The following is a 20,849-nucleotide window of genomic DNA, read 5'->3' as shown; positions in this document are numbered from 1 at the left end:
AGCCTGGAAAACACCCCTAATGGTATCCTTCCCCCCGCCTCCCCCCACCCGTCTCCCGAGTAGCCCTGAGCTATGGGGCCTGCTCCACTGGAGCCCACGCCTGGAAACAGGACTGTCCCAGACCAGACCTCCTCAAACCGTAAGGGAGACAGGGCCAGGAGCCTATAGTGGAAGAGACCAACCCGGTCCATCACGAATGAATGGGCCACATGTCGCACACACACAGCGGCAGTCAGAAAGGAGAAGAAGAAAAAAAAAAAAAGCTTTACTGAGAGAAAATACACAATCAATTCCAGAGTGCATGGTTTTCAGGCCACGCCACGACCCCTCCGGCAACAGGAGTGCGCGCGTCCCCGCCTTGGGGAGGAAACGCAGCAGCTGACATCTGGTCTGAGAGTTGCTAAGAAAAGGGGCAGGAGGAAGGAGTGCCTTCCATCCCTTCACTCTGCCCTTCCTTCCTGGCCTGTTCTAGGAGAATCGGGCCGCCTCAGGATGCAGAATTCCTGGTTGGGGGCTGGGGGGGCGGGGGGGGGGGGGGTGGATAGCAGCACAAGCAATAAGGGCAAAGATTCAACTCAGGACTTTCATTCAGCGGCCAGTGACGAGACAGGTGTCCAAGCCCCAGCTATCTTCATCCTTAGATTAACGATTTGTCCCTCAGTCGCAAGACGTCAAGAGGTGAACCAGCCAGAGAGGCCGCCCCAGGAGGCCTTTCTCTGCTATACTCTCCTCCCACGAGGCAGGGGGCTGCTGGGGCAGGGTGGGTGGCTTAGAGAATCAAGCAGCTACAGGTAAGAGTGAGCGTGTCCTCTGTCACGTACAGTATGAGGAGAGACAGTCTGCAGTGGCAGAACCTTCCTGAAGTCACAGTGCAGTCAAGTTTTAAAGACGGGCCAGCCTCTGGTTGGGAGAGCATCCTGGGACACCCACAAGACCCAAGGAGAGGTAGGAGATCTGGGGCAAAGAACTGAAAGGAACTCCGTTTTCCCAGCCCCGCAGCCGCGGCAGGAAGCGGAGGAGGGCAGAATGGAGGATCTTCCCGTTCTGGAGCCTCCAAAAACCCAAGGGGTCGGCCCCCATCTCTGGTGGCCGCAAACAGAGGGCGGGCTGGGCCCTGTGTGACTGCGAGGGCAGGACTCCCACCCTCCACCTTCAGTCCCTTCCCTGCAGTCACGGAGGACATACAGGTATTCAAACTGACAAGAATTTTAACGTGCTACATCCAAGTTTGACTTGCTTTTTAATATATTTATAGATATAAAATTAGGCCTCTAACAGTGACAGGGCAAGGAGACTGCTGCCACCAAACAACTTTTTTTTTAAGTAACAGAAGAGGTAACATCCTTCCTATCCTTCCTCCACTTCTGCCCCTCCTCCCGCCACCCCAGCCCCTCTCACCAGACCTAGTTAGGGGTGACGGGATGAAGAGAAGGGCATGTGTGAAACACCGTGGGAAGGACAGAGGACGAACGGGTGGGAAGGACAGTGAAGAGTGTGGGGCGGTTAGGGGCTCCGAGGACTCCCGAGAATAACGGGATCCTGGGATGGGGTCGTCTGGGGGCGGCGGGGGGGGGGGGGGGGGCAGGGGAATGCAACTGTCACAGACTTTTAAAACATAAAGAAAAAGGTCAACAACCTAAACCAAAGAGAGAACGGCACATCCACCGCCCCCACCCCGGCCCATTGGTACTGAACAGCCAGTTATCCCCGCCCCCCACCCAAGAAACAAGGGAGATTAAAGAAAAGGAAACCCCATTCCCTACCCCAAACCAGTTAACAAAATAGGCTCCCCCCTCCCAAAAAAAAACAAGGCTTTGGGGAGAGGCCGTTTCTGCTGAGCCCTCTGCACCTCTCCGCGGAGCCCATGCCAGGGCCTGGCTCCTACTCCTAGCTACTCCGCAGGTTCGCGCCCCCTCCGGTCTGTCTTTCTCCCAGGAGGTCTTTCTTTTATCTAAAGCAAAAAGTCCAAAGTGCGTTTCTGCTGAAGGTAAGGGCCTGAGACAGGAAAGGGCTGTCCAGGCAGGATCGGGGTTGGCAGCTCCGGCCCGCCCCTCCTGGGTCCGAGGCCTCAGGAAGGCATGCACTGCACCCGGTCGGGGCCCTCCTCCTCGTCCGATGTGTCTGAGGAGCTGGGGGACTCATCCGAGTCTGCATCTGTGGCCCCAACCCCAGGCTCTCGCCAGCGCTGTAGAATGGGAAAGGCTTGTTAGTAGTTTCCCCACAAAGAGGACAAGCCCGTTAGGGCTTAACTGTAACTCAGGTGCTCTAGGCCAGGGGTCGGCGGACTTTTCCTTAAAAGGGCCAGATAATAACTATTACCGATCACGGCTATTGCATTATGTCTATTGCAACTCTTCGGCTCCGCTGTGGTAGCACGAAAGCAGCCACAGACAACGTGAATGGACGGGTATGGCTGTATTCCAGTAAAACTTTATTTGCCAAAACAGGCAGCATGCCAACTGCCAGAGTTTGCTAACCCCTGCCCTAGGCCTCTTCGGGCAGAAGGAAAAACAGAAAGTCACTCTGACACTTATCATTTTTCCCCACCCCTTCCCCACCCTCACGCCTCTGCAAACACCGCGCTCTCACGCGCGGCGATGGAGAGCAGAGAGCAGGCCCCACCCGCCTGCCGGGTGGCTCTTCCAAGGCTACACCAGGGCTCTGGTGGGGGTGCAGGACAATGGATAAGAAACCCAACCACAACCACCCGACCGCTTTTTAAAATGGCGAGGAAGTGTGCACTAGGACATGTGACCTTTGCGGGGGTCACCGCCCCCGGGCGCCCACCCCCCCCACGCCAGCTTACCCGGTGGTGGCGTCTCTGTCTCAGGTGATGCATGAGGAACCAGAGCATGTGGCTATCAAACAGGTCAGTGTGGTGCAAGCTGTCTTCATCCCGCTCCCGCTTGTTCTTCTTAATCACCTGAACCAGAGAGGGTGCTGGGGGTGAGTGTGGCGAGTAACGACTAGGGACCCCGGCCCTGATCAGAAGGGACTGGAGCCCCATCCCCCTGAAAACGTCCTTCAGGAGCTGTTAAGCCGAAGGGGAGCCAGACCAGATTAGGAAAGGGTGCCCCAGGTTTATCCACTGAGAAGGTCAGGAAGCTCTAAAATAGAACGATCCTTCCTAAAGACCCCCCTTCCCCACTCCGCCGTGAACTCAGGGCACTCCACAGCTGCCCCGGGACCCCTGCGCAGGGGATGCTCCCCGAGGGCCAATCACAGCCGTGTGGGGGAGGGTGTTAGACTCAAAGTGCAACATGGACCTCCGCAGTCAGCCACTTACATCCTTCAGCCCCGTCAGCTCAGTGGAAGTTTCAGCAGTGGGTGCCCAGATCTTGACATCATGGTCTAGGCCGCTGGTTGCCAGCACAGGCAGGTGAGGGTGGGGCTCAAGACAGTTTACCTGGTCAAGAGGAAAGGAAACCACAGGCTCAGGGGTATATGGGAATAGGACTTAAAAACCACCACTCACCTTGAGCCAAACATATTCCTCAATCAGAGCTGAGAGAGTGCTGGGAAGGCAGGCCCAACCATCACGAACGCAGGCCAAGGGCCCTGGGGGTGGAAGAAACGCTGGACACAGACTGGATAGATAGAACGGGCCCATCTCTCATCTCCCAGGTATAGGCAGGGGTGGCCTCGCCCTAGACACAGCCGCAGGGGCAGGCGGGTGACTGGCCAAGCTCACTGCTGGCTTCACAAAAAGGCAATGAGGTCCAGATGACCTCATCTACTCCGGATTCCACAGTTCCAACTTGCCCAAGGCTGGAAAAAAAACATCTCAGTGCCTTTCACCAAATGGCAAATAAATTTTTAAAAATGAAGAAAGCAGCAGCTGCCGCTGAGCCCCCAGAAAAGAGAGAACAATCACATTCACTTGGCACGGTTTACTTGGACTGGAGGGAGGCACAGGCTGGGGAGGGGTGAGGCAGTGGAGGCACGCGGATGCTGGAGAACCCTGCACGCCCCAGGGGGACGGCATCCTGCTGTGCACCCAGAAAGCCCAACAGGCTCAGCCATAGGGTGGCACAGTGTAGGAACACAGCTTCCTGGGGCATCCATGGCATCAATCTAAACCACCTCTGGGTACAGTGACTGCGCAGGAGAAAGGGACTGTGGCAGACAGGCAGGCCTTCTGGCTTCAGCAGCTTCCTTCTGTCTGGAGGCACCCATGCCCCCTGCTGTCTAACTTGGAAACATCAGCCTTCCAAACAGGGCAGGGCAGGGCAGGGCAGGGCAGGGCAGGGCAGGGCAGGGCAGGGCAGGCAGCTCCCAGGGCCACTGGAAGAGCTGGTCCCAGATCTAGCTGCTAAAGCATTTTGGGGCTTAGTCAGCCGAAGAATAGATAGGAAAGGCACCCGGAAGGAAGAGGGTGTGGCCCTAGCCGGTCCTCCCCCGTGCCCCCCCCCCCCCCACCATCCCATCCCGCCTTGCAGCTGCCCCCGTAGGCCAAAAAAACAACCCCTGGCAAAAAGCCTCTTTTATCTTTTCCTTCTCTCTGGACCAACCTCCTCTGCCTGGCCTGCACACGCAGAGAGCGCAGCTGAGGGGAAACTGGGGCCAGCATGGAAAATAATACTGACCCAGGCTTCCAATCGTCTTTGTTCTTCCATTTTACAAGTAAATAAATGCTCAGAGAAGACTGAAGTGAAGCCCGAGCCTGACAGTAAAGCAGAAACCACGTTTCCCCTCTTCTCCTTCTCTCAAGCCCCGTATCAGCTCACTGCGAAGTTTCTACTGGGGCTCTTTTCAGGTAGTGCGGACAGTTCTCAGCATCTGCGGCATGAGGAGACCCCAGACAGGAGCTCCACTGCCGGAGATTATTATCCAAAGATACATGACAACTTACACGTACAAACCAGAGATCATTCCGCCGCCTCCTGATGAGCCCTCCACCCTGACTACCTCTCCTGGAGCAAGTCAGCAAAATCAAAACAATTCCTTGGAACTTGGGACTAAGGACAAAGCCAAGGGCAAGAGAGACAGCAGTCAATACCGTATAGTACCTGGGTTGGAGCCTGCAGGGGGAGCCGACAGAGAGCTTCTGGGCCAGGCCCGTCTGAACGCCAGCACTACCCGGTCAGTAACAACCTGAGCGGAGCAACGAGCTCCAGCCTCGAGAGGCCTGGGCTGGGAGATACGCGGATGGGACAGAGCACTAAAGTGCTCTGGGGGACCAAGGACTGTCCTTAACGTCAACCCCACCCCCTTGTCCTTAAATGGGAACAAAGAAAGGACTAGAGACTGACGCAAAACCAGAGTCGAGAGACCTGGGCAAGGCGGATGATAACTTCTAAGATCCCTTTTGGCTGTTATATTCTACTTTACAATGAGCTGCTATGCATCTTCTTTGGAGGCTGGTGCCTGGCGACCTGCTGCGGGGAAGTTAGGGCCAAAAACACGGAGGTGGCCAGGTGGGAACACACAGATCATCAAGCTCACATGGGGACAAGAACAAGCTGGGAAACGCTCTTCAGGGTGCGGCCTCTAGATCTCTTGTTCTGGTCTCTCACTCTCGTGACCACCAGATCCAGGCGTGGGGCCCGCCTATCCCAAGCGGCTGCCCTCTCCACCTGAGAACCTGGACTACCCATCAGACCCTGCTACTGGCAGAGCTGAAAGCAAACCGGCCTGCAGAGTGGTTTGGGAGAGGGCATTCGGCCCTGCGTCTCTCCGGAACGGAACGCAAGACAGTTTATGATCTAGAAAGGATTCACTGGGCCCTTCTGACTTCCTTCTGACTACATGCCTACTGCAGAATTCTCACGAAGACTCCAGTGTTTTAGTTTGTTCACTGCAGGTGATAGAGGAGGACCTACGGAAGGGCAGGACAGGAAGCGGGCAACAGTGAGATACGCCTTCAAGCTCCACACCCTCTCCACATGCGTCCAGGCCAGAGAAGCCTGGGATCTCTACTGGCCCCAGGTCCCAAAAACTTAGACAAAACCAGAAAAAAATCTGAAAGAGCTTCACGTGAAGGCAAGAAACACACAAGGAAAGGGAGCCTGACTGCAAAGCACCGTTTTAAGTTCTACCACCATTGTCTGGACACCTCATGAAGAGATGGGCTCTTTGCAACTGCCCGGAGCTGAGACGGGATGAAAAGGGAGAGAGACCAAGCTGTCTCAGCCGTTCCTGACAGGCTCCTAACCAGACTCGGGCAATCAGTACAAGGCAGTCTCCCAAACTGCCTCTTTCAGATCTTCTGCAGTCCAAAAACCTTACAATAGGAAGCCACTAAATTCCTTTTCAGAGTCTGGGTCTCAAAAAAGAAAAAAAATATATGATGAGCTAGATGGGTCTTAAGAGCTGGCCGTACTTCACTCCCCAATTCAGGACCCCTCATGCTTCCTTTCTGCCCTACCCCTACGAAGGCTGTCTGGAACTCAAAGGACAGGCAGACTGAGCTGCTCACGGGCTGTACAGCAGGCTGCTCAGTCATTATTTAAACCACCACCACGACAAATCACCGTATTTGCTCTGTCCCCATCTAGATGTAGACGTTATGGGTTTATATTCGTTTAAATATGAACATGACATTTCACCTCTACGTATTTAATACGTAGCTCCTAAGTACAAGGATATCCTCCTATATAAATAAAATGCTATTGTCACATGACAGAAACCTAACATTGAATGCCCCACGGAAGGCTGTGTGGACCATATTCTGACTCTCCCAACTGCCCGAAAAGTGCTCCTTCTACCTCGTATCCACTGACCCAGGATCTAGTCCAGATGCCTACTCAGCTACTCTTAAGGGATGAGGCACGTGGCACGGAGACCCCTTTGGCACCGGGCACGATGGGAGTGCCCTGAACTCCAGTGCTCTCCTTTCAGAAAAGGTGCATGGCTAGAGACCCCCCGATTCGGGCCACAGGCTCTTCCCTACACTCCCTCTCTCTCCCGAACAAACCATGCCTCAGAGGGGCAGAAGGCAGAACACGGGAGAAAACATTCCATGCAAACCTCAGCACCCCCTGGTGCCTTCGATGTGGCTGGCCAGACTCCAAGACAGGGCATCGCGCCGCCACAGTGAACTCAGGGGCCCTGCGAACACCTACCTCAATGGCGAGAAGAGCAGGGAGCCGGCCAGGCCGGCACAGCGTACTCACCACGCCTCCCTTGTCCCCCTCCATGAACTGCACGATCTGGCAGGAGGACTTCTCCCAGAGGAAGATGTGCCCGCAGTCACTGCCGCTCACCACAAACTCGCTCTTGGGGCCATAGAAATTGACGCCTTTTACTGAAACGACGAACGAGGGAAGAAACCACACGGAAGTTGGCATCAGGCCTGTATGTATTTACCTCATAGGGAATTTAGTTATTCACAAAGTCCGAGTCAGCAAAGAGCCACAGAATCCCTTTCGTTTTCACAAACCAAATCAAGGGCTTGTGCGTATACAACAGACAGAGCAAGAGTCATGCCATTCCCCGAGCCTGCTTCTGGTCCCTCCAAGAGCTCCGTGGGGCAGAGGGGCTCCGGTCCCTCGGTGGCAGCCTCAATCACCGTGGTCTATACCCTGCGGGGCACCCCCGGCCTCACGAATGCCTTACCTGTCCCGGCCTGAATCACCCCACTAGGCAGCCCTGTTCCACACTCCCGGCCCATCCTTGGTTTGTGTGCTTCCTTAGGACCCCGTCAGTGCTTCCTGGGCCGGCAGCGGGGCTAAGGACGACGGAGGAATATGCCACAGCTGCCCGTAAGAAGCGCCCGTACCCAAGACTGAACAACAGGGCTCCACTCTGGGACGTGGCTAGGGGAGCTGGGGGCCCAAGCTCCGCGCCGAGCACGGGGCTGCACCCTCGCCCTGGCTGCCCGTGGACTAAGTTCCAAGCCCAAGTTCTCCCGCTCTCCTCACTCGCTCGGAAGGAAAGGACACGTCCCTCCAAGTCAAAATTATGACAGATACTTGTTGGGAGTGGTGGCGGCAACAGAGCCGTGGCCACCCCAACTTTTCTGTACACGAGAGTCCAGTAGGGAGCTTCTCAAGAACTCCAACCACGCTGTACCCCACGCCAGCTGAATCAGATGTCTGAAGACAGAAGCCACGCTTCGGCATTTCCGAAAGGTCGGCAGTGAGTGAGTCCGTGGCACGGCGAAGCTAGGCAGCCACACGCAGAACCCAGACGGCCGTTCCTGCCGCAGACTGGGGAGGAGCCCCCAGCACCACCCTCCTCCTCTGGCTCCTCCCAGAGGCCCACCGCCCCCTCCACCCTAGAGTGAGCAGCTCCCCATTTCAGGCAGTTCGGTACCACCGGCAGCGGGCGGCTTTCCCAGCCTCCCCGACAAGCCTGGTAAGCCTGCAGTCGCCTGGAAAAATAGTCACCCACGTCTCCTTACGCCCAGAGGAAGTAACCTCACTTGGTGAAAACCCCTGGCCAATTAATCAGGGACACCCTCCCCCTGCCAAGTCCCTCAGGTAGTTCTTATCTGTACAACCTGATCGAAACACTGCAGTTCTCTAAGCCACCGGACAGAAACTAAAAGACAGCCTCACCTGTGGCATTATTTCTGTGGCCCTTGTATCTCTTCACATACTGGGCCCCGTCGCTGTGAGAGGAGTTGAAGAGGTAAATGTCTTCGTCGTTGTAACTGGCCAGGAGCTCTGCCAAGAACAAGCAGACAGTAGTGAAGGCAAAGGCTGAAAAACAGCCGGGACCAGGAGTCGGGGGCTGGGGTGCAGCTTCTGGCCGGTAGTGCCCCCTCCTAATACCCGGGGATGGCACCCATCTCACTCGGTTGGAACGGCAGGCAGGTCAGGTGTCCAGGGTAGACTGAGAACACGCTGCCAACCCAGGGGTAGCAGGATGCCCAGGAAGGTCACACCCACTGACTCGAGGAGGAGCCGAAGGCGTGAGCACCTGCTCAGGCAAGGAGCCTGGGCTTCGGGACGGGCGCTGCGAAATCTGATCTGCGGGTGGCGCCCGGCGCCTCCGGGGGTCGTCTGCTGTGTCCTCCCGCTCGTGTGCTCACCAGCAGCGACTACTCCCCAGCTGCTCCGCTCGGAGCCAGGGCACGGCGGTGAGCGCCGGAGGGCACGCGCCTCACTGGCCCGGCAGCTCCCTGGACAGAGGGGGCGCGCCAGCCTCGGAGCCGGGCCCTGCGCACGTACCTGTGCCGTCGTGGCTGAACACAAGACAGGTGATGTTTGCTTTGGACTCACTGTTCACCTGCAATAAGGAGCAGATACTGACTGATGCCCCACCCCCCCACTTGTCACACCACCTTCAGGAAACAGGTTTTCCTTCAAACTCCCCTACATCTTCTCCCAGAGAGTGAGAGAGCGGAAGAGAGAGACGGACAGGAGTACAGCCAGTGACACGTGGCCGCCTCGGGGGAGAGGGCTTTCGGCTGGCCGTCTTCTGTAGGATGCCAGCCATCCTACATCCGCCCTATCTCACTCAGCCCCACCGTCACGGGGCAAGGCAGGTATCTTTACCTCCGCACTTTGTCGCTAAGAAAACCTAGCTAACGGAGGGGAAGCGGCTGCCGGAGACCGCAAAGCCAGTAAGTGGTGGAGCCAGGATTCAAATCCAGGGGTCTGACTCCAAAGTCCAAGCTCCACCCGCCAGGCCGACAAGTTTGGGGACAGCCTTGGGGTTGAGTCGGGGAAGCCTGGAACCACCGGCCCCTCGTGAACCTTACCAGGTGGTGAGGACAGAATTTCTTGAGCACTCCGTTGTTCTCATTCTCATCAATTTTCCTCTGGTCGTAAATCCTGCCGTGGGCGGAAACGACGGAGATGTTACAACTTAACAAACCGATCCCTTGAAGAGCTGCAATGCGTAGTGGCGGGAACCACGGCCAGTGGGAGGTCAGGACAGATAAAGGACAGTCCCCAACCAAGCTTCTGGCTCCCGCTCTTCCCTGAAGGCCCGACTCTCCTACCCCCTTCCAAACCCTAGCTCTTCTCCAGGTGGTAATCCTAAACCACATCAGCCTGAAGCGGCTTCTCTCCTCTCCCAGCTTGTAATCGCTTACTGTTGATTTCCACCGAAAGCTCCCCAACAGGGTCCGCTGCTACCAGGCCGGGCTCGTGCAGGTCCTCGGGTCTTCGGTCCCGTCTTGGTCCCTTACTTGGCTGGTTCTCCCTCTCGTTCCCCACGGTGGCAATTACGAACACCCACCACACCAGGATCTCCTCCAGACGTCCTCTCTCCTGCCTTCATTCCCATCCAACCACGGTCCCCTTCCCTCATCTCTGCAACCCAACCTCTGACCATCCATTCCAACATCTGGGGCAGATGTCGTGTGCGAGCGTCCCGCCAGGCGCTGGACATCCGGGAGAAACCACACACGGCGGCGTGTTTCCTCCAGTCTCCGCGCCTCCTCTCCGCAGCTGCTCTTAACTTCATCCCTGCAGGACCTGATTCCGTCCGTCTACTCTTCAACCTCCTCCTCGTGCCTGTCCGCCCACTTCCCAAAAACCCTCCCTCCACTGACCGGCCCCACCGCTGCCTTTTCTGCCCTTCCCTGTGGTAGTCAAATTACTAAGCGGAGCAACCTGCATCAACGTTTTCACCTCCTCCCTATTCACTTCTCAATCCACTGCAGTCCAGCCTCGGCCCTCAGCCCTCTACTGAGACTTGTCTGGCTCAAGTCACCAGGACCTGACGGCCTCCACCCACAGCAGGATCTCGGGGCGTCTCTCTCGCATCCCGACAGCGTTCACCACTCCTGCCCTCAAACGGTGTCTTTCCTTGATGGCCAACGGCCCCTTACTGGTGTTCATGAGCTCGTCTGTCTGTCTCTCTAAAATGCCCATGTTCCCCAGAGGCCGGGTCTTCAGCTCTCCAGCCTCTGTACAGGGAAACCGCAACCTAGAGAGAGGTTTCACTGAGATTATTTGTATCCTTCTGACCTCCTTGCTCATGTCGTCACCAGAATCATTCCAAAATGCAGTATTTTGTGTAGATTCCCGGCTTAAAATCTACTCAGTGACTCTGTATTTTCTACTAAATAAAGTCCAAACTCCTTAGTACATACAACTCTCCATCTCTTCTCAAAAGATCCTACACGTTACACAAAAACAAAACAAAAAAGCGATGCTTCCCTGAAGACACCGTGTCGCAACCTTACTCTCTCACCTCCACACACACTGCTCCCTCTACCTGATACGCTAATTTTGTCTTTAATATTTCCTCTGTGAGAAAGAACAGCATGGTGAAAGGGTTTCTACCATATCTGAGGCGTACGATCTGAGTTCAAATACTAACTCTGCTACTTAGTAGATGAGTAATCCTGGGTAGTTACTTAATATTTTTAATCCTTACATACCTGTTTCTCCAGAATGCTCCCTGTATGTCTAGTCAAGTGTGTGTCTAGCACATAGCAGGTGCTTAGTAAACACTGGATGAAGAAATGAATGAATCAATACATACTTCTATTCTCCACAATTTCTTGCTTAATATCCTCCTGCGTTGAGAATTACCCAGAAATCTTTGCTAAATGAACACCGAATAAAGAAAAGACAAATAGGACAGGTGCCTGGGTGACTCAGTTGGTTAAGCGTCTGGTTCTTGGTTTCGGCTCAGGTCACCATCTCACATTTCGTGGGTTTGAGCCCCATGTACAGCTCTGTGCTGACATCGCGGAGCCTGCTTAGTTGCGTCTCCCTCTCTCTCTGCCCCTCCCCTAGCTATCAAAAAAAAAAAAAAACAAAACCCACAAATAGGAGACTGCTATATTGCTAATTAGTACTCTTCAACAAACAGAGCATCTGATAATCAATTTTTTCCCTCTAAACTAAACCAACAGTTCTTAAATGTCACTAAGCAATCGTAAACTTTGTAAGTCTGCAAATTAGTAAAACATATTTACTTATTTTTTAATGTTTATTTATTTTTGAGAGAGAGAGAGAGACAGAGACAGAGCATGAGCAGGGGAGGGGCAGAGAAAGAGGGAGACACAGAATCCAAAGCAGGCTCCAGGCTCAGAGCTGTCAGCACAGAGCCTGATGCAGGGCTCAAACCCACGACCTGTGATTATGACCTGAGCCAAAGTCGGACACTTAACCGACTAAGCCACCCAGGTGCCCTGTAAAACACATTTAAATATGCAATATTTTGGTATACGGACCATTCAGTATTCCTCGGTATCTAATGCGCTCTGCCCCTCCTCTTTATGAGGAAATCTTTACATTCCTTCCCCTTTCTTCGGTATTTATCAAGAACCTACTATATTCTGCGGGGCGCCTGGGGGCACTCAGCCGGTTAAGCATTGGACTCTTTATTTTTGGCTCAGGTCAGATCTCCCAGTTCATGGGATCAGATAGCCCATGTCAGGCTCTGTGCTGACAGCATGGAGTCTGCTTGGGATTCTCTCTCTCTCTGCCCCCACCCCCCACCCCACCACCCCACCCCCGTGCATGTGCTCCCGCTCTCAAAATAAATAAACTTAAAAAAAAAAAAAAAAAAAAAACTACTATATTCTAGCTGTGAAGCTAGACTAGGGGTTGGTAAACTTTTTCTTAAATGGCAAGATAGTGAATATTTTAAGCTGACAAGCCACCTGGTCCTTGATACAACTACTGAACTCTGCCACTGTAGCATAAAAGCAGCCTTGGATAACACGTAGATGAACAGCCAGGGCTGTGCTCCAATAAAACTTTACTTAGGAAAAAAACAGGCAGTGTAGCTTGTCAATTACTGAGCCAGACAGCGCCGATACAAAGATGAATACGAATTTTTCCCTTATTTTCTGAGCATAGGACAGGAAGAAATTTCAAATGGCAGAGACTTTATTTTTTTAGAGCAGTCCCAGGCTCACAGTCAAGTTGAGAGAGCTGACAGAGATTTCTCATACACTCTCTGTCCACACGTGAGCGTGATCCCCACCATTATCAACAACACCCACCAGAGTGGTTTGTGTTTGCTCTTACCAAGGATGAAGCTACACCCACACATCATGATCGCCCAAAGTCCACAGTTTACCTGAGGGCTCGCTCTTGACGTGGTCCTTTCTACAGGTTTGGACAGATGGATGATGACACCTACCCATCAATATGGTATCATACAGAGCGCTGTCACTGTCCCCAAAATCCTCTGTGCTCTGCCTGTTCTTCTCGCCTCTCCCGTAACAACCACTAGTATTTTTACTGTCCTCATAGTTTACTGCCTTTTCCTGAATATCATGTTGCTGGGATCGCATAGTATGTAGCCTTTTCAGATTGGTTTTTTTTTTTTTTTACTTAGTAATATGCATTTCATGTCCCTCCATGTCTTTCTGTGCCTCGTTAGCTCATTTCGTTTTTAGCACTGAATCCCATCCCATTATCTGGATGTCCCAGTTTATGCATTCACCCACTGAGGGACACCTTGGTTGTTCCCAAGTTTGGGTAATGATGAATAAAGCTGCGATGCACGTCGTGTACAGGTGTCGTTGTGGACAGAAGTTTTCGGCTCCTCTGGATAAATACCAAGAAGCATGGCTGCTGGATCAAACGAACAGCATGTTGAGTTCTATGAGAAACGATCACACTGTCTTCCAACGTGGCTGTACCGTTTTGCATTCCCAGCAATTGTTAGGGTTCCCGCGGCTCCACATACCTGCCAGCAGTTGCTGTGGTCCGTGTTCTGTAGCAGTCTCTCGTTGCTTAATAAGTATTTTCCCGACGACACAGAGGTGGAACACCTTTTTATGTATTTACTTGCCACCTATATACCTTCTTCAGTGAGGCGTCTGTTAAGGTCTCTGACCCATTTTTTTTTTTTTGAGCTGTTTTCTTATCGTTGAGTTTTAAAAGTTCTTTATGTATTTTAAACAACGGTCTTTTCTCAGGTCTTTTGCAAATATTTAATCCCAATCTGTGGCTTGTTTTCTAATTCTCTTCGACAGTGTCTTTTACAGAGCAGAAGTTTTTCATTTTAAATTTTTTTTTTTTTTTCAACGTTTTTATTTATTTTTGGGACAGAGAGAGAGACAGAGCACGAACGGGGGAGGGGCAGAGAGAGAGGGAGACACAGAATCGGAAACAGGCTCCAGGCTCCGAGCCGTCAGCCCAGAGCCCGACGCGGGGCTCGAACTCACGGACCGCGAGATCGTGACCTGGCTGAAGTCGGACGCTTAACCGACTGCGCCACCCAGGCGCCCCAAGTTTTTCATTTTAATAAAGTCCATCTTATCAACTGTTTCTTTCACAAACTGTGTCTCTGGTGTCGTATCTGAAAAGGCGTCACCACTTTTGGTCCAACATCTCAGCAAGGCCCGCGGTGGTGCCCGCTGCTCTCTGAGCTCTGCAATGCCACCCAAGGACGACGGGAAGAAGAAAGATGCCAAAAAGTTGGCCAAAAAAGACAAAGGCCCAGTGAACAAATCTGGGGGCCAGGCCAAAAAGAAGTGTCCAAAGGCAAAGTTTGGGACAAGCTCCATAACCTGGTCTTGTTTGACAAAGCAACTCATGACAAACTCCAGAAGGCCGTTCCTAACCATAAGCTCAGACTCTAGCTGTTGTCCGTCCTGAGACACCGGGGATTTGAGGTTTTCTGGCCGAGGCAGCCCCTCAGGAGCCCCTTAGCGAAGGATTTATCAAACTGGTTTCAAAGTACAGAGCTCAAGCTATTTACACCAGGAACACCAAGGACGGAGATGCCCCAGCCGCTGGTGAAGACGCATGAATAGATCCCACCAATTGTACGTTTTAGACAATAAAAACTTATTAAGTCAAAATTGAAGTAAAAAGGCATCACCATACCCCAGCAAGGTCATCTGGGTTTTGTCCTACGTGATCACCTAAGAGTTTCATAGTTTGGGGTTTTACTGGTAGGTCTATGATCCACCCGAGTCAGTTTTTGTGAAGGGTGCAAGGCGTGTGCCTAGATTCCCTTTTTTTCCACACGTGGATGCCCAGCTGTCTCAGTACCATCTGTGGAAGAGGTTACTTCTGCTCCACTGGACTGCCTACACTCCTTTGTCAGAGGTAAGGGGACCACACTCACACAGGTCTACTTTTGGGCTCTCTGGTCTAGCCCACCGATCTGTCCGTCTGTTGTTTTGCCAGAACTACGCCATCTTCATTACTGTGAGTCTTGAGATCGGGTAGCGTCAGTCCTCCAGCTTCGTTCTTGCCCTTCGACACCGTGTTGACTGTTACGGGTCTCCTGCCTCTCTGTATAAACTTTAGAAAGGGTTCGTCACTATCCACAGAATAACTTGCTGGGATGTTGATTAGAACTGCACCAAATCAGCAGATCCAGTTGGGAAGAAGTGACATCTCCGCGGCAGAGAGTCTTTCTATGCCCTTCACATTTTAAATCAGATAAAGAGTGGCTTCGGCATGACCTCAGCACCCAGCACCCTTATGTTACCTCCCTCCACGCTCCTCCAGGTACCCACCAACTTGTCACGTTATAGCCTCTCTCTTCCCGCCTCACCTCCTCTTCCCCGCCACCTGCCGGAAATCTAGTGTTCTCTGTTTTGTGAAGATCAGCCCAAGGACAGGGAAGCAAAGGGACCATCTACCCACTCCAAGTCCTTTACCAATATATTTACCTGTCCACCAACCACCACAGGATTCATTCATCTGATACATTCTCCTCTTCTTCACGCCTTTCGATTCGTTAGCCAACCCAAACAAGATTTAGCAGGAGGCACTCACACCTCCACCATCTCCATTTGCCTACTTTTTCCCTTCTTTCCCCTCCTTCCCCCACCTTTTTGGGCTCACAGACCAAAAAGCATGTCTCTCTAGGCTTCCTTTCAACGCTCCCTCACGACACTAAAACAAAATTCTGTATTCATGATGCAAAGGCCTTGAGGATGAGTAAGCTATTTCTCCGTGTTCCCTTGAAGGAATTCCTTTAGGCTAGGAATGAAAGCTACTGGCGTATGATGTAAACTATCCAGTAACGATACTTTCAAATTTGTACCGAAAAGGTGAGCTCTGATGGGGAAATCCCAAAACATTCACCTGGCTGAACCGAAGAGGTGCCAGACAAACTGGGGATGACCCTAACGTCAGAGAAGAGCTGGGATGCCCCAAGGGCCATCTGCTGGCACAGGGTCAGGGGGCCTCAAAACCCACACAGGCTTCTGCCAAGTAAACAGCCTGTATCTCCTCAGAATCTGGGGTGTACAAAGGGACAGGGGATACCGAAGCTGGTAAGAAACAGAAAATCGAAGTATTTCCCCTTGTGCTGAAATGCTAAAACTGATTTCCAGCTTTACTCTAACTATGGCCAAGTATTAGCTTTGGATTAAGGCATTATCCACTGCAGTTCTCAATAAAGCCAACTGCTTCAGTCTCCTCCAAACATCAAGGACCAGTGGATGAATTATCTACAGACACGGACTTTTCAAGCAATCCAGGACTCTAGGCAGGAAATCCAAATCAGGAATTTCCGTAAATGCCCTATTTGCAGGAGGCACCACCTGGTCGTTCTGACAACTCCAACCCCTGTTGATCAACTGCTTCTTATTTAAAAAACAAAACAAAACAAAAACTACCACTATGTATCTGTTATTGGTGAATAAAGGACAGGAATTTGAAAAGCAAGGGAAACAGGAAGTAGAGAGTAACAAAGTTGCCCAATTCTCCTGTGGCAGGATTCTTGAACAAGGGAAGGTCATCTCTCATGCATTTCTAAAAACTGAATCTATCCCCAAGACACTTATCAATGAAATTAATTTCAGAATACAGTTATAAAAATGAGTTTTCGTTGAAAAAGGAAGATAATGCTTTCCACCCACCACCAGGAAAGCAAAAAGTCATTTATTTTCCTAGTGATCCTGTCTCCTCCCTTTTAAACTGATGATCACTCAGCAAAGGGGGATGGTATAGCCACAGAAATATAGTTCACGCAGGCCAACTGGGTAGGGGTTTTGTGACGTGACTAAGTTTGTGACGAAGGGCTAGAAGGAAGCTAAGTGGTGCACGTGAGCACTGAATCTCTGAAGTCTGGTTTTCCTTAGGATGGGCCTCAACAGCAAGGGTTATAGCAAATGTTCCCAGTGACGAAGGTATCACTATGAAAAAAGAAAACTGGTTCGTGACGGTGGGAGTCAAAAACCCTGAGTTCACAGTGAGAACTCCCACTCAGATCTGTATGTGAAACCATTCAAAATTTTTAGTACATGTTAACTTATACATGAAAAATGGTGGAAAATATTTACCAATAGAGGATTTGCTAGTAAACCTGGGTTTATGTCTCAGCTGCTCTGTAGGGACCTTGGCCAATTTATCAAACTTCTTTAAAACTTGATCATCTCTATAATATGGTAAGCTACCCCCCACCCCCCACATCAGGACTGTTACATTAGGGAACAGAATGCCTCAGAAGGAGCTTAAACTCTTTGGAAGACGATAAAAAACTCAAGATGGCGGGCAATGGATTCCTAGGCCATTCACACATTCCCACAAGAGACACCTGGCGGCAGCCAATGCGTCAAGTCTCAGACTCCTCAGAGACACAAAGGAGCCAGACTCACCTTACAAACTGATCTCGTCCACCCACTGCAAACTGGTGGGTGTTGGCAGGATTCACATAGATCGTATAGAGCCCCACTTTCTTCTCCTTCTCTTTTGTCACCACCAGTTTCCTTTAAGAGTAGAAAAGTAGAAAAGTTATATTCTCGAAAATACCCAGATGGTCATGGCAAGAGAGAGCAGAGAGTAATGCAGACAAAGCTACGAAGAAACCAGATTCTGATTGAGAAAGAAAGAAAAAAGTGGTCTTGGGGCACCAGGAGGCTCAGTCGGTTAAGCATTTGACCCTTGATTTCTGCTCAGGTTATGATCTCACGATTCATGAGTTCAAGTCCGGTGATAGGCGCTGAGCTGACAGCGACGAGCCTGCTTGGGATTCTTTCTTTCTCTCTCTTTCTCTCTCTCTCTCTCTCCCCCTCCCCCGCCCCCACTCACATGTTTGTGCATGTTCTCTCTAAATAAATAAATAAATAAATAAAAACTTAGAAACGGAAAAAGTGGTTTTGTTAGTTTTGAACACTGGAACAAGAACAAGACAAAATCACTTCCACGTATATTTAATAAATGCTACTTTGAGGAATGGAAAAACAAATGTGTAGTGAAGTCATTTTCCGGTGTTCCCCAAGACATGTAAGGTACACGTACGCAAAAGTACTGCTCCCCAGGTGGTGTCAGTTTAGCTGGAGCCCAACATGACGACCCTGCCCATACCTTCCCGTCCTAGATAAAAACACCCTCCCAATCATCTGGGAGCAGTCAGCAAGAGGACCAATCATGAAAACAGTGGCCAGAAGGGACCTTAGGGTTAAATCTGTCTCCCGGATTCCACAGAAGTGTCACAACCCAGCTCTAAACATGCACACTGAAGACTGACAAGCCACAGTTTCCTGGCACAGGGACAGCCCGGAGGAAACCAGCATTCTTCCTTTACCCGAAGCGAGCTAGGAGAGGAGATTCCTAAGAAGACAGCTGTCTACAAGGCTGGCTAATCCTCTCTAAATTACTCCTCTGATTGTACCACAAAAGGCAGTCCTTAGGAGGGTACTGGGGTCCTGAGGAAACTCTCTAAAATTCTGAAGCTGTAGCCAGAAGACTCGGACTAAATAATTCTATTCGGTCCCAGCTTGAAGGTGGCACTACGGCTTCCCAGGTCTAAGCGTCCAGCCAGTCAAATGTGACATCACAGAGGTTAGTAAATTTACAGGAAATGAAAGACTGGGAAGGAAAGGGCTGGGTTCTAGCTTTCGTTTTTAATTCTAGACTTTTGCTCATCTTGTTGCTATGGAAACTGAAAGAAATATAACCATGACAACGAGTTTCTTGGTAAAGAAATGATTTTAGCATCCTCTCTGCCTGGTCAAAGTCACTCCAGCCTAGAAATGCGCTAAGCAAAGTGGAGAGATTTTACTTGATTTTAAAATCTCTGTAACCTTTCATTAAAACAGTAGATGGAAATCATGAAAAATGAATGTCATTAGGAAATACACACACATACACAACCCTCAAAAACACAAGGTAGAAAACACTCCAAAAAGAGTTTAAGGAATAAAACCAGCAGTGGAGAAGAGACAGCTCTAATCATTTGTTTTTGTTTTTTTGAAAGAGAGCACGCAAGTGGACGGGGGCGGGGAGGAGAAGGAATCCCAAGCAGGCTATGCACTGTCAGCTCAGAGCCCATCACAGGGTTCAAACTCATGAAGCAAGAGATCATGACCTGAGCCAAGATCAAGAGCTGGACGCTTAACCGACCGAGCCACCCGGGTGCCCCGTCTAATCGGGCTGTAGACAGGGAGAACGAGCAGATGCTGCTTTTCACAGGACCATTCCATTTTCTCAGCAGTTTGGACCTTCAGAAGGAGAGGGTCAGACAAATATAAAGGTGACCACGTGGAAGCAAAAGGAAGAAACCTGGGGACACGTGGGTGGCTCAGTTGGTTAAGCTTTCGACTTTTGACTTCAATTCATGTCCTGATCTCACAGTTTGGGAGTTTGAACCCCACATGGGGCTCTCTGGGTGCGAGCTGGAGTCTCTCTCTGCCTCTCTCTCTGTCTCTCCCCACCTCAAAATAAATAAACTTAAAAAAAAAAAAAAAAAGGGACAGATTATGAAATAGGGCTTCACTGTCCTGTAATCCTGACAGAACTCAATCTTTCTAATGCTTCACTTTATTCACCTGAAACAAAGAATTCTCTCTCCCGGTGGATAAATGCAGAGTACCTTGGGCCCTCTGGGGAACTAGCAGATGTGCTATAAAAATGATTAATCTTGTACCCGGCTGGCTCAGTCGAAAGAGCATGCAACTCTTGATTTTGGGGTCGTGAGTTCAAGTCTCATGTTGGGTGTAGAGATTACTTAAATAAAAACTTAAAAAAAAAATTGTTTCAATGATTAATCGCAATGGCAGCAGGGGGAAAAATGTTTTTCACATTAGGAGGAGGCAGCACACGAAAACACAGGAAACAAATTTACTAAGTTTCGCTATAAAATTTGCAGTTTTTTTAGTAAGCAGGTATGTTCCAGCAAAAAAATTAAAAAAAAAGGAAAATAATTACAAGTCAGGCCAAAGAATTCCTTTGAAGAAGATCTCAAACTGGCTGCCACTGGCTAAACGAATATCCCATCCACAGCTCCAAAGCCAACTCTTTTCCTAAGAGGTTGGCCAATACCACCAGCTTCCAGAGACGCAGCTATCATAAATATGTAAAAGTTCCCCTTACGCCAGCTTCACACAAAAACGTCTCTGATGTAAGTGGATGTTCACGTACCAGCTTAAACTTAAGAATAGCTTGGATTTTCCAGCCATTCAAGCTCCCCACCTCAGTCAAGCTTTCCGCTACTATTTCAATCCTTAAAGCAAAAACTTTTTGAAAACTCACAGTCCCTGATTCCCCAAATCCAGAATCTGGGCCTGCTCCTACGTGAAGTTTCTCCTACATTCCCCATCTATCACTGCTCACACCAGAGCCACCGTGTACATCATTTCATTCCAAATCCAGTAAGCTAACACACTCATCTGTTCTGCCCAGTACTGGGCTCCCAACTCCTTGTGGCCTCACAGTGGTTTTCCTAGGACCTGACGCACAGGATAAGCTCTCTCCCACCTGCCTCACAGCTCTCTACCAGAGCAGACCGAACAAACTCAGCCCATTTCCTTCACCTCTGCGTTTCTCCCCCTGCCCCTACTCTGGAACTTTAAAATGAAAACCACAAACATGCAGATCAAGAAATTAATTTATTTCCTCACAACTAAACAACTGCAAGCTAGTCTAGAAGGTAGATCTGTTGTCACCCAGGCCTGTTCACCTTCCAGTAAAACCTATGATCTCCCAATCTTCATTCTCTTGAAGGTTTATAGAAGTACAGTACATCCTTTCTACAAGCCTAAAACATTTTTTAAATTCTTCCACTTTCTAGACAACATT

The 20,849-nt window shown here is 50.7% G+C and overlaps 1 protein-coding gene and 1 pseudogene across 3 annotated transcripts in view; one reads left to right on the top strand and one right to left on the bottom strand.

The window, feature by feature from the left end:
- Window positions 1-240: 240 nt before the first annotated feature.
- DCAF8 (DDB1 and CUL4 associated factor 8) overlaps window positions 241-20,849 on the bottom strand; it is a 41,782-nt gene continuing 21,173 nt past the window's right edge. For all 3 annotated transcript variants that reach the window (XM_030303388.2, XM_030303387.2, XM_030303389.2), the window contains exons 7-14: window positions 17,429-17,539; window positions 9,650-9,722; window positions 9,117-9,174; window positions 8,502-8,609; window positions 7,116-7,246; window positions 3,287-3,406; window positions 2,807-2,923; window positions 241-2,185 (exon numbers count right to left, since the gene is read on the bottom strand). In XM_030303388.2, coding sequence (XP_030159248.1) covers window positions 2,069-2,185; window positions 2,807-2,923; window positions 3,287-3,406; window positions 7,116-7,246; window positions 8,502-8,609; window positions 9,117-9,174; window positions 9,650-9,722; window positions 17,429-17,539 — 835 coding nt within the window. In that variant the 3' untranslated portion in view covers window positions 241-2,068. The remainder of the gene's footprint in view (window positions 2,186-2,806; window positions 2,924-3,286; window positions 3,407-7,115; window positions 7,247-8,501; window positions 8,610-9,116; window positions 9,175-9,649; window positions 9,723-17,428; window positions 17,540-20,849) is intronic.
- On the top strand, window positions 14,190-14,619 carry LOC115505676 (annotated as a pseudogene).

Source organism: Lynx canadensis, chromosome F1, assembly GCF_007474595.2.
Source record: "Lynx canadensis isolate LIC74 chromosome F1, mLynCan4.pri.v2, whole genome shotgun sequence".
Taxonomy (NCBI): domain Eukaryota; kingdom Metazoa; phylum Chordata; class Mammalia; order Carnivora; family Felidae; genus Lynx; species Lynx canadensis.
This window is presented reverse-complemented; position numbering and strand designations above follow the sequence as displayed.